General features: G+C 39.5%; 1 protein-coding gene across 1 annotated transcript in view; it reads left to right on the plus strand.

Annotated features, from left to right (window-relative positions):
* Window positions 1–13471, plus strand: part of sdk1a (sidekick cell adhesion molecule 1a) — an 827262-nt gene that overhangs the window by 526786 nt on the left and 287005 nt on the right. The window contains exons 7-9 of the mRNA XM_060840817.1: window positions 4503–4693; window positions 5735–5818; window positions 5974–6168. Of these exons, the coding sequence (XP_060696800.1) occupies window positions 4503–4693; window positions 5735–5818; window positions 5974–6168 (470 nt within the window). The remainder of the gene's footprint in view (window positions 1–4502; window positions 4694–5734; window positions 5819–5973; window positions 6169–13471) is intronic.

The raw sequence follows: 13471 nt of genomic DNA on the forward strand, positions 1-13471 counted from the left end.
ATTATAATTTTTAAAAAACTGATTAGAGTAGAAGTAAATCACAATGATTTAGGCAGTATTGAAATGATTTAATCAAGTAAATTATTTCATTTGAGCAGTGTAATTATTGAAGGCAATTTCATAGTAGATACCCTTTGAGCCTTTGAAATTATTACAATCTACACATAATCTGAAGCTTTTATAAAGAATAAGGATATAATTCTTGTAGATGTGTTCTCTCTTCAGAAAGAGTTCACGAATTCTCAGACATGTGCCAGTATTTTCACTGAAGTTGTCTCAGATGTTGTTTCATCATTACAATGAAATGTCTTGGGGGTTTCTGAATTATAATGCTAGTTTGGAGCTAAGTATTAATGGATCATTACACAAGAAATCTCTGTGGATAGAATACTGAATTGCACTGAAGAACACTATTGATTAAATGATGTGTTGAACTGGTGAGCTGCAGGCAGTCCATTGGTACAGCGCACTTGTTGACTAACTGCTGCTTCAATGAGTGGTAACAAACTGTTTGCTATGATTTACAACAGTGTGATTTTTCATATCTAGCAAGCTATCTTGTGGTTGTCAGGTTGAGGTTAGGTTTGGTCCCTAGAGCAAAGAAAGCATAATTGAAGAATGATGAGTGGCATTCTTTGACACTTCCTTGTAATAAACAAAAAAGCAACCAAGCAATGCCCTGTGATAATATTGCCAGATGGTGTATCACACTAAGACCTGAAAAGGGAGTGGTGCATGGGCAAGTCACATTATACAATTGATTTCTGTTCATTTCTGTACTGCACGTAGATATAGTTTGTAACTATATAATATTTCAGGATAATACCTTTTAGGCATTTGAGAAATATTATATGCAAGAATATTAGTAAGTTTTAAATGAAATTGAAACACTTCAATTTATCTTTTAGTTTTAATTAAATTTTATCCACTGCTTTCCACTTCAGATGGAAGTGACCAATAAATTGCTGCATTGTTGTGGTTGCCCAGAGTTTGCTGGAATAGGGTGTTATATCCTTCCGATTAATTACATTAAATTGGTATGTGGTCAGGGATAGGAGTTGTGACTGAAAATGAGGCAGCTATAGGAATCCAGAATTTGGCTTTGGAAGAGCCTCAGCTAGTGCCTTTATTGAATTGGTACAAAATTCTTGCTTTTGGTATGGATGAGGGTACAGACTGCAGGGACAATGAGGGAACTTACCATGGTATCGTAGTCCAGAATGCCATTTAAATTGAGGAAATAAGAGAAGTGTTGTAGTAATCGGAGTAGCATAGTTAAGGAAATAGAAATTGTTATTTGTGGCAAAGAGAGTCCCGAAAGTTGTGGTGCCTACTTGTTGCCAAGGGAAAAGACATCTATTCTGAGCTGGAGAGGAAGTTGGAGCGAGAGGAGGGGCTTCTAGATAAGACCGTGAGACATAGGAACAGAAGTAGGCCATTCAGTCCATCAGGTGGGAATGAACTTCATGAGGAAATGGTGGATGTTGATACAATTACACCGTTTATAAGGCATTTGGATAAGTACACGAATAGGAAAGATTTGAAGGGATATAGGCCAGGAGCAGGTAGGTGGGTCTAATTTAGTTTGGGATTACATTTAGCATGGACTGGTTAAATTGAAGTATCTGTTTCAGTGCTGAATAATTCTTTGACTCTGTGAAATCATGGCTGATCTCACGATCCTAAACTCCACTTTCTTACATTTTCTCCATAATCCTTGACTCCCTTATTGATTAAAAATCTGTCTGTCTCAACTTTGAGTATTCTTAATGACCCAACTTTAACAGCCCCTTTGCAGTAAAGAATTCCATACATTCATAACCTTCTCCAAAAAGTAATTCTTCCTCATCTCTGTCTCAAATATGCAGCCCTCTGATCCTAGACACTTACACAAGGGGAAACCTTTTTGTATCTACCTTGTCAAATCCTGTAAGAATCTTGGATGTTTCAAAACAATCGGCTCTTATTCTTCTTTATTCCAGCAAGTATAGGCCCACTCAACTCAATCTATCCTCATAAGACATCCCATCATAATTGATATCAGCCTAGTGAATATTCTGTGAACTATCTGCAATGCCAGTATACATTTCCTTAGATAAGGGCCCAAATCTGTTCACAGTATTTCAGGTATGATCTGACGACTGTCTTGTACAATTTCAGGAAAACATCCCTATTGTTATATTCCAATTCCTTTGAAATAAAGACCAACATTCTATTGTCCTTCCCTCTTAGCCGCTGAACTTAGACGCTACCTTTTTGTGATTCAGATGAGGACTCACATATTTCTTTAGCTTCTGCAGTTTTCTCCATTTAAATAATACTCAGCTGCCCTATTCTTCCTGCCAAAATGCATAACCTCATGTTTCCACACATTATATGTCATCTACCAAGTTTTGCCCATTCTCTTAATTTGTCTGTATGTCTCCATAAACGTTTTGTGTAAATCTCACCATTGGCTTTCCCATGTATTTTTGTGTCATCCATGAATATGGCTATAGTGCATACACTTTTCTCATCCAATTCATTAACGTATATTAATAGAGTAATAGAGAAGTACAGCTCAGAAACAGACCCTTCAGTCTAACTTGTCCATGCTGACCAGACATCTTAAATAAATCTAGTAACATTTGCCAGCATTTGACCCATATCCCTTTATACCCTTCCTAATCATGTATCCATCCAGATACCTTTTGTTGTATGTATGTTATAAATAATTTTGCCCAAGCACTGATCCCTGTGGCAGTCCATTAGTTACAAGTTGCCATCCTGAAAATACCCACTTTATTCCATTTCTCTGTCTTCCATTTGTTAGCCAATCTCCTGTCCATGCCAGTACGCTGCATCCAAAACTATGGGCCCTTAACATATTTGTTAGTCTAACATGTAGCTCCTTATTAAACATCTTTTGAAAATTCAAATACTTTACAATCACAGCTTCCTCTTTATCTATCCTGCTTGTTACTTCCTCCAATAATTCTAATAAATTTGTCAGGCACGATTTCCTTTCATGAAGCCATGCTGACTCTGCTTGGTTATATTATACATTTCTAAATGCTCTGCTGTTATATCCTTTATAATGTACTCTTAAAAATTTCTCAATAACAGATGTTAAGCTCACTGGCCTATAGTCAACTTTTTTCTTGTCCCCTTCCTGTTTTCAATAAAGGTGTTACATTGGCAGTTTTCTAACCCTCTGGGACTTTTCCAGAAGCTAAGGAGTCCTGGAAGATTACTACCAATACATTTACTATCTCTATAGCTACTTCCTGGAATATGCAAAGCTGTGCATCCCATCAGTTCCATGGGACTCATTGGTCTTGCTCCATTAATTTCCCTCGCACTTTTTCTCTCGTGATAGTGATTATGTTTATTTCTTTTTCTTTTGCCCCATGTATATTTAGTAATTTTGGGATGTTATCAGTGTCTTCGACTATGAAAACTGATGCAAAGTATTTGTTTAGTTCCTCTGCCATTTGCTGTTTCCCCATTATTATTTCCTCAGCCTCATTCTGTCAGGGCCCTTTGTTCACTTTTTGGCTTCTATCTTTTTGTATATTTAAAGAAACATTTGCTGTCTATTTTGATATTACTTGCAATTCTACTCACAAAGTTTATTATCTGTTTTTTGTTCTTGGTTGTCTTTTTGTTGGTTTTTAAAATTTGACCAATCCTTTAGCTAAACACTAATTTTTGTCACAAGGCATGTTATTATCGCCCAATCCTATCTTTAACTTTGCTGGTTAACCATATTTGGCTAATTCCCTTCCTAGAGTCCTCCTCCACTGAAGTATGCCTTGGCTGTGAGCCTTGAACCATTTTAACAGCAATCCAGGACCTTAGTAAACAACAGGTGGTGTCACAACCTTAATCGATGGAATTTAAGATTTCGGAAAGAAACAGGAGCAGCAGAGGAGGAAACAAAATGAATCAAAGTCGAGCCAAACACAAAAATAAATTGAAAAGGGAAAGAAACATTGAAGAGAGTAAGCGAGAAAAAAGTTCGAAGTGTGCAAAAATTTTTATGCTGTCTCAAGCAACAATTCATCTCCAAGAATAAGAGATCAGTTCAATTTGTTCCTTTTTTAGTTTGGGAACACTGAGTTACTTTGCAGTGAGAGAAATCTCATTAAAAAGATAGTTATGGTGTTAAGTTCCAGCCCTAACTTCCTGCCCTAAATTTAATTAGCAATTAATGTGCAAGTGCATCAATTTCATGAAACTCTTGGGGAGGTTGATGGCAAGCTGCCATTTTTATGAATTGTAAAGCCGACTGCAGCGAATCATCCAGCAACGTGTGGCAATTTGGTATTCACAGGATATTACATTCTTGCCACTAATTTATGGTTGAGTTACACATTGATAGAAGTATATGCATTAAACTCTCTTTTTTGTTAGACATGCTTGGGCCAATATATTTACGTTGTCTTCCTCAAATGATGGAACTGACGGATTATTGAATATTTGTATAGAAACTAAAGCCTTTATCATTTAATTTCCAATAGGCCTGTGGAGAGTCTGAGTATTACCTGGAGGCGAAGCGGTGTGAAACTAATGAATGGGATCAGTATATTTGGAAGGCGATTGACAATCTTAAATCCAACTTCAGCTGTTATTGGCATGTATGAGTGTGAAGCAACATTACAGAGCAGCAACGTTGTTTCTGTAAACGCTCATGCCTACCTGTCCATTATAGGTAATGATTGTGTTTAAAGCTCTAGGGAATGAATTTCCACTCCAGCTCTTAAGATGCAAATATTTAATTCTATTATTAAACGTTTTCAGCCACTTGTGTATGATTTTGATTAATACAAAACTAGTAACCTTTTCGGTAAAGCCTTATAAATTTACAGAGTGTAAGGAAGATTTCATTTGTCTTGGTCAAACAGATCATTTGCAAACATTAAAAGATTTTTATTAATTATAAGTAAATGCAAAGATCAACTTCATACAGTTTTTGGATTGCTAATGTAATGGATTTTTTAATCTGCATTTACAGTGAGTTTTAAATGTAAAGGCTTTAAAAATCCATGGTTGTTGTGGAATTATGTTAGAGATTCCTCTGTATCCTGCTGGATCCCTCTGCCCATGCTTGTCAGGATAAGGTGTTTTTGGGGATGAGAATAGGATTTGCTACTTTGCAAGTTCCAAAGCAGAAAGCAATCACTGGTTTCTGAGATATGATACCAGCATACATCTCTAAGAATCGGTGATGTGTAGATCAGTCTGTACACTGCAAGAAAAAATCAACTTAGTTTTGTTTTACTGTCTACAAATATGGCTACAAGGATGCCACTTACGGAGTTGGTAGCTGCCATAGTGGATGGAGAGTGATCTGACTCACCATCACAGGGAACACTTTCAGCAGATCGACAGTCCTAGTGCTACACTTCCCTACCATTAGAATGTAAATTGGAAAATTTTGCCATGACCTTACAGTACACCATGGCTGTTGACAAAGGTATCCATGGAATGCAATCCAGCCAATGCACCCAAAGATGTCTCCAGAATGCATTTTCTGGACTTGCTCCACTACTTTAGCCTTCTACTTGAAAGCTATTCCTTTACTGTGAATTTGCTGGTCTAACTGAACAACTAGTCAAATACAATGTAACATGAAGCATATTTCTGGGATGTTTAAATATTTAAATTAAGGTTTTCTGTAAAACCTACTTCTATATGTACACAGTGTTTAACCCTAAATTTAATTTTTCCTTCACTATCACTTCTCCCATAGAACCACCATATTTTACCGCAGAACCTGAATGGAGAATTCAGGGTGAAGTAGAAAAAACTGTTGATATTCCATGTCGAGCAATGGGTGAGTATTGAGAGTAAACTAGAACCTTTTTGTAAGTTTAACTGATTTCTCCAAATAGATAAAAGTGGAATATACTTTTTTGAAGTGTATTTTCATTCTGCATTATTAAAAAAGAGCATATACATTGTGTGGTTTTAACTCTTCATTACTTGCAGGTATACCTTTACCTAGTCTGGAATGGTATAAAGATTCAATCCCAATAATAATGTTGAACAACAGCAGATATAAAGAAATGGTAAGTGGGATCCTGCAGATCCAGAGGCTGGTCCCTGAAGACTCAGGAATATTCCAGTGTTTTGCTAAGAATGAAGCAGGGGATATTCAAACACCTTCATATCTCACTGTTACGAGTAAGTATTGTGTTATTTATGAAATTTGTAATTTTTTTGCTTTGGGATTGCTAAGAATGAAACAGGAGATATTCAAACAGCTTTATATCTGACTTCTACCAGTGAACATTGCTACAAATATGAAATTTCAGATTGTGTCTTTGATTTAGGGTGAAATGGAGGAATGAAGGAGGCCATGTGACCTATTCTGAACTCTTCTGATGACAAGCCTCGGTGGTTTGGTTGTTGAAGGTTAAAGAGAGGCCCACTCTGTCTTACTGGGAAAAGATTGTAAAATATTTACATCTGCAAATGATGATCAAAGGAGCTGTGCTGATGACAGATACACTGTCTCCAAGCCTCAAGGAGATGTTAGAATTCAAGTTTTATATGCAGATATACTTTAAACTACCTCTTCAATTCCAAAATAAAATGAAACAAGGCGTGGGGAGGATGGTCTAAAGATTAGATTAGATGAGACTAGATTACTTACAGTATGGAAACAGGCCCTTTGGCCCAACAAGTCCACACCGACCCGCTGAAGTGCAACCCACCCATACCCCTACATTTGCCCCTTACCTAACACTACGGGCAATTTAGCATGGCCAATTCACCTGACCCGCACATCTTTGGACTGTGGGAGGATACCGGAGCATCCGGAGGAAACCCACGCAGACATGGGGAGAACGTGCAAACTCCACACAGTCAGTCGCCTGAGGCAGGAATTGAACCTGGGTCTCTGGCGCTGTGAGGCAGCAGTGCTAATATTTTTAAGCATAGTTAAGCAGCATTACTGACTCAGTATAAGCCCATGTGATTTTGGTATTGAAACTGGCTTTGAAATGAGCGAACTCCATGGGAGGCTGTTGTAGGACTGGGTTGTGGCTTTCTCATAAACTTCACAGACAGAGTCAGTCTCCAAGAATTCAAGAGAAAGAGTGCAGAGAGATAGGGAGTAGCAAGCATTTATTGTTCACTTTGCAGGAAGTGGGTGGAAGGTTATGTTTGGATGAAAGAGGCCAAGTTCGTAAATGTTTAAACAAACTGAAAGATTAGCTTAGCTTTGGCTGAAGGAGCGAACTTCCAGTTTATCTCTTACTGTGAAATCCAGTCTGTCATTTGGAGTTACCAGGCTGGGAAAGGTAAAGACATTAAGCAAGCCTTCTGGAGCTAAGAATCGCTACAGACTGGTTCCAGGAGAATGAGTGTTTACTGAAGAGGGCAAAGTAAAACTGTGACAGGAATATTTTCCATCATTGTTAGACTTAAATGGCTGAATGTGTTCTGCAATTTGGAACCTATGTTGCCTGACAAAATGATGTTTCATCAAATGTCTTAAGTCTTGATATGTGGTCTAATAATTTCACTGGAAGGGGGAGTTTGTTTTTAAAAGATATCAATCTACATGGAATTCATAACAGTATCAATATGCTCTTACTGTAATTGTATGGGAATACGAGCCTCTCTTTGGTTGTTAGTTTGAGTAAATTTAGCAACCTTGGAATAAGTATACAGTTAACTCCAGATAAACACATTCTTGAACTACATATATTATTGTGTGTTCCAAACTGCTTTCCTCTTTATTTTGTTGTATGGAGTTCCTGATTCAGACACAGATCTGAACCACAATATATTGTAACCCTATGTTCACAAGTAAGTGTACTTTTAATTGCTTTAGTGTGTGCTCTAAATTTAGAGATATTCCATAAATATTAAGCTTAGCAATAGTTAAAATTACGTAATTCCACATTATTTGTGCAAAATTACATCTGTGAATAGTAAATTAATTTGTTTATCAATAGCAGAGTTAAGTCCTTTAAGTCTCAAGAGATAACTGTGTCATACATAGCAATTTTTTTCTATGTATACAAACATAAAAAATACTCCAATCCACTGATGCTACCTTAATCCCTTGCTTGGGGGTAAACACAGCAGGAGCTGGTTAGAGGCATCTCTGTAGTTTTGGTTTTAGGTCTCTTGTGGTTCAATGGTATCTTTGCTACCTTTGAGCCAAGAGGTGCTGCCGTTGTCTGGCGGACTGGTCTCTACATTGCAGAGGCTGAGCACCAGCTCTCTGATCACTCCTACTATCTCTCTCTCTATCATAATTCCACCATGGAACAGCAGACCATTGTGTCCGCTATGGTCATAAATCTCATTTTATCTGGTGATCTCCCATCCAGTGCCTGCAAGCTCATAATCTCCCAACACTGCACAGGTCGCTTCTACCTCTTCCCCAGAATCCACAAACAGGCTGAACAGACCCATTGTTTCTGCCTGCCTCTGCCCCACAGAACTCATCTCTTCCAACCTTGACTTGATTTTTTTCTCCCCTTGTCCAGTCTGTTCCCACTTACATCCACGATTCCTCAGACCCTTTACATGAGTTTCAAAATTTCCAGGTCGTAGTCTCTAGCCACCCCTTCTTTATCATGAGTGTACAATCCTTTTCAATGTCCGTCCCTCACCAGAATGGTCTCAAGGCTCTCTGCTTCTTCCTGGAACAAAGGCCTGAACTGTCCCCACCCACCACCATCCTTCTCTGCCTGGCCAACCCTAAACAATTTTTCTATTAACTCCTCTCACTTTCTTCAGGCCAAAGGGTGGCCATGGGTATCCACATGAACCCCGGTTATACTGGTCTCTTTGTGTCTTATGGAGAACATTCCTTGTTCCAGTCCTATTCCGACTCCCACCCACAACTCTTTGTCCAGTACATCAATGATATCTTCAGTGCTGCTTCCCTCTGTCTTCTGGAATTGGAAATGTTTATCAATTTAACTTCCAATTTCAGGCCCACTCTCACCATGACCTGATCCATCTCTGACTCCGCCCTTCCCTCCCTTGACATCTGTTTCCATTTTTGAGGATAGATGGCCACTAATATCCACTATAAACCTACCGACTCCCACAATTACCTGGACTATACATCCTCGCACCATTTCCTGTAAGGACTTTCCATTCTCCCAGTTCCTCTGTTCTGAAACATCTGTTTTGATGTGCCAACTTCGATAAGAGCACCTCCAAAATATTCACCTTCTTCCTCATCCTAGGATTCCCCACCACTGTAGCTCACGATGGCCTCAGAGGGTCTAACCCATCTCCTGAACTTCAGCCCTCACCCCCTCTTTTCCCTTCCACTACAGAGATAGCATCTCCCTTTTCCACACCTACCGGCATCCACATCCAGAGGATCATTAGCTGCCATTTCTGCCACCTCCAGCGGGATGCCACCACAAAACACACATTCTCCTCTCCACCCCTGTCAACCTTCTGCAAGAACCATTCCCTCTGGGATATCCTAGTCTCCTTCTTCATTCTCAACCCCTTCCCATCCACAGCCCCATAACACTTTGCCCTGCAATTGCAGAAGTTGGAACACCAACCTATTTACTTACTCCCTCCTCAGTATCCAAGGGTCCAAACACACCTTCCAGATCTATTTGTGCTTTACCTGCACTTCACTCCATCTATTCCACTGCACTCACTGCTCACAATATGGTCTCCTCTACATTGACTAAACAAAATGTAGACTGGGTGAAGGATTTGCAGAACATTTGCGTTCTATCCACAAAAAAAACCCTGAATCCCTCGTTGCCTGCCACTTTATTTTCCACTTGGGAACACTACAGCCTTCTGGACTCAATATCAAATTCAATGCTTCCATGCTGTCATCTTCTTCCATGCCCTTAACTCAGCAGCCCTACACCAGGCCAAGTGACCGATTGGCATGCTATTACATACAATCCATTGTTAGCCACTAGTAATCCCCACTAGTAGCTACTCAATCTCCCAAGCTGATTATCTAAATATTCTTTTCTCTCTTTGAACTCTATCTGCACCTATTGTTTACCCCTTACCCTCTATTTTTGCATAAAAAACAACTTTTCCTAGCTGCCATCAGTTCTGAGGAAGGGTCACTGGACCTGAACTTAACTTTGATTTCTCTCTGTAGGTGCTGCCAAACCTGCTAAACTTTTACATCATTTCTGTTTTTGTTTCTGAGCCAAGAGGCCTGGTTCCAAGTCTCACGTGCTCCAGAGGTGTGCCATAGCATACATGGTTGGGTTGATTTAAAAATATCAAGAAAAACTCAACAGGTTTGGCAGCATTTGTGGAAAGAAGGCAAAGTTAATATTTTGGGCATAGTGATCCTTCTGTTCTGAAGAAGGTCACTGGACCCGAAATGTTAACTCTGCTTTCTCTCCACAGATGCTGCCAGATCTGCTGAGCTTTTCCATCAATTTCTGTTTTTGTTTCTGATTTCAAGCATTTGCAGTCCTTTGTTTTTTTGGTTTGCATGACGGTGTTTAGGTGATCAAAAACTAGGTTTTACCATACTATTGTTTGAGAAAGTATGTATGATTATACCTTGAAGCACTAATTAATTTCTACTTAAGATTTAAGCTAGGGTGGTTAAGGCGGCATTTAGCATATTTGCCTTCATTGCCCAGATCTTTGAGTATAGGAGTTGAGATGTCATCTTGATGTTGTGCAGAATACTGGTGAGGCCTGTTGTGGAGTACTGTATGCTAATCTGGTTGCCCTGTATTTGGAAGGATACTATGAAATTGGAGATAGTTCAGAAAAGATTTACAAGTTGTTGTTGGGAATGGAGGCTTGAGATTTGAAAACAGACTGGAAAGGATGGGACTTTTTCACTGGAGCTGGCTGAGTGACCTTATTGGGGTTTATAAAATCATTAGAGACATAGATAGGATGAATGACAAGGATTTTTCCCCAGGGTGGAGAAAGATTTAAAAAGGACATGAGGAGCAACATTTGTTTTTACACAGAGTGGTTTGTGTGTAAAATGAACTACCAGAGAAGGTGATGGATGCAGGTACGGTTACAACATTGAAAAGAAAGAAGTCTGAGGCTGGTACAATTGAGAAGAAGGGCAAATCAAATAGTCAAGACAGGTAGGAGTAAGGCAGAGAATGAGGTAATAATGATAAATTAAACTGCATTTACTTCAATGCAAGACCCTACCATTCACCATGAAACTCCTAGCTTGATTTGACTTTCCAAAATGCAACACCTCACACTTATGTACATTAAGCTCCATTTGCCATTTCTCAGCCCACTTCTCCAGCTGATCAAGAAACTGCTGCATTTTCTGATAACCTTCCTCACTGTCCACAATATTGCCTGTTTTAGTGTCATCTGCAAACTTACTAATCATGCCTTGTACATTCTCATCCAAATCACTGATATAGGTAACAAACAGTAATGGGCCCAACACTAACCCGAGACACTCCACTAGTCATAGGCTTCCAGTCCAACAAGTGTCCTTCCTCTATTACCCTCTGTTTCCTACCATCAAGCCAATTGTGTATCCAATTTGCCAGCTCCCCCTGGATTCCATACAATCTAACCTTCCAGAGCAGCCTACCCTGTGGACTATTCCTGGGAAGTTATTTAGCTGGACTGAAGAATATGAAAGGGATAATCACCTTACAGAGATTATATTATCCACGTCCCAAATAGTAAGCGGGCAGTTGAGAAGCAACTGAAGTTTATGAGGAGATCTTAGATATCTGTAAGAATGATGGGGTTGTAATTTAAGGAGATTTTAACTTTTCCACCATGGACTGGATCTGCCATAGTGTTAACAACTTGGATGGAGAGGAATTTGTTAAGTGTGTACAAGAAAATGTTCTTATTCAGTATGTGGATGAAGCTACTGGAGAAGGAACAATGCTTGGAAATAAGGCAGAGCAAGTGACTGTCAGTGGGGAAGCACTTTTGGACCAGTAGCCATAATTCTATTAGTATCAAATAGTTCTGGAAAAGGATAGACTGAATCTAAATGTTCAAGTTCTAAATTAGAGTAAGCCATTTTTGACAGTATTGGGCAAGAACTTTCAAAAGCTGATTGGGAGAGGCTATACACAGGTTAAGGGATAGTTGGAAAGTGGGAGGTCTTCAAAAATGAGATAACAAGAGTCCAGAGGCATTATGTTTCTATTGGTATGAAGGGCATGGCCAGTAGGTGTAGGGAATGCTGAATGACTAGATAAATTGGGCTTTGGCCAAGAAAAAGAAGGAAGCATTGTAGGAGGTACAGAGCTAGAAACGAGTGAATGTTTTGAGGGGTATAAGGGCAGTAGCTGTATACTTAAGAGGGAAATCAGGAGGGCAAAAAGGGGACACGAGACAGCTTTGGCAAATAGGATTAAGGAGAATCCAGTGATTCTACCAACATATTAAAGGCAAAAAGAGTAACTAGAAGAGAATAGAGCCCCTTATAGATCATCAAGGCCGATGTGTGGAACTGGAGGTGATAGGTACGATACTACATGAGTATTTTGCTGTATTACTGTGGAGATGGATATTGAAGCGAGAGAACTAGGAGAAATAAATAATGATACCTTGAAAAGTGTCCATATTACAGAAGTGGTGGTGCTGGAGGGCTAAAACACATAGAGTTGGGTACATCGCCAGGACATGATCAGGTGTATCCCAGTACATTGCAGGAAGCCAAGGAAGTGATTGATGGGCCTCTTACTGAGATATTTGTCATCGATAGCAATAGCTGAGGTGTCAGACGACATGAGAGTGGTTAATGTGGTGCCGTTACTTCAGAGAGGTGGTAAGGAAAAATCAGGCAACTGTTGACTGGTAAGCCTGATGTCACTGGTGAGTAAGTTGTTGGAAGGGATTCTGAGGGACAGGGTTTATATGTTTTGTAAAGGCAAGGACTGATTAGGGTAGTAAGCATGGCTTTGTGCGTGTGAAATCGTGTCATGATTAAGTTTTTTAAAGAAGTAACAAGGAAGGCTGATGAAGGCAGAGCAGTGGAAGTTGCAAATATGGACTTCTGTAAGGCATTTGACAAGGTTCCACATGGTAGACTGGTTACCAAGGTTAGATCACATGGAATCCAGGGAGAGCTAGTCATTTGGATACAAAATTGCCTTGAAGGTAGAAGATGGGGTGGTGGAGGTGGAGGTGTGCTTTTCAGTCTGGAGGCCTGTGACCAGTGGTGTGCTGTAAGGAACATTGCTGGGTCCACAGCGTTTTGTTCTTTATATAAATGATTTGGATGTGAATATTGGAGGAGTGCTTAGCAAGTTTGAAGATGACACCAAAATTGGTGATGTAGTGGACAGTGAAGAAGATTATCTCAAAGCACAATAGTACCTTGACCAGATGGACCGATGGGCCAAGGACTGGCACACAGTATTTAATTTAGATACAGTAAAGTGCATTTGCTAAGGCAAATCAGACAGGACTTATGCAGTTAATGGTAGGGTACTGAGGAACGTGGCCGAACAAAAAGACCTTAGGGTGTTTTTTCATTGTTCCTTGAAGGTGGAGT

This window comes from Hemiscyllium ocellatum, chromosome 20 (genome assembly GCF_020745735.1).
Source record: "Hemiscyllium ocellatum isolate sHemOce1 chromosome 20, sHemOce1.pat.X.cur, whole genome shotgun sequence".
NCBI classification, from domain to species: domain Eukaryota; kingdom Metazoa; phylum Chordata; class Chondrichthyes; order Orectolobiformes; family Hemiscylliidae; genus Hemiscyllium; species Hemiscyllium ocellatum.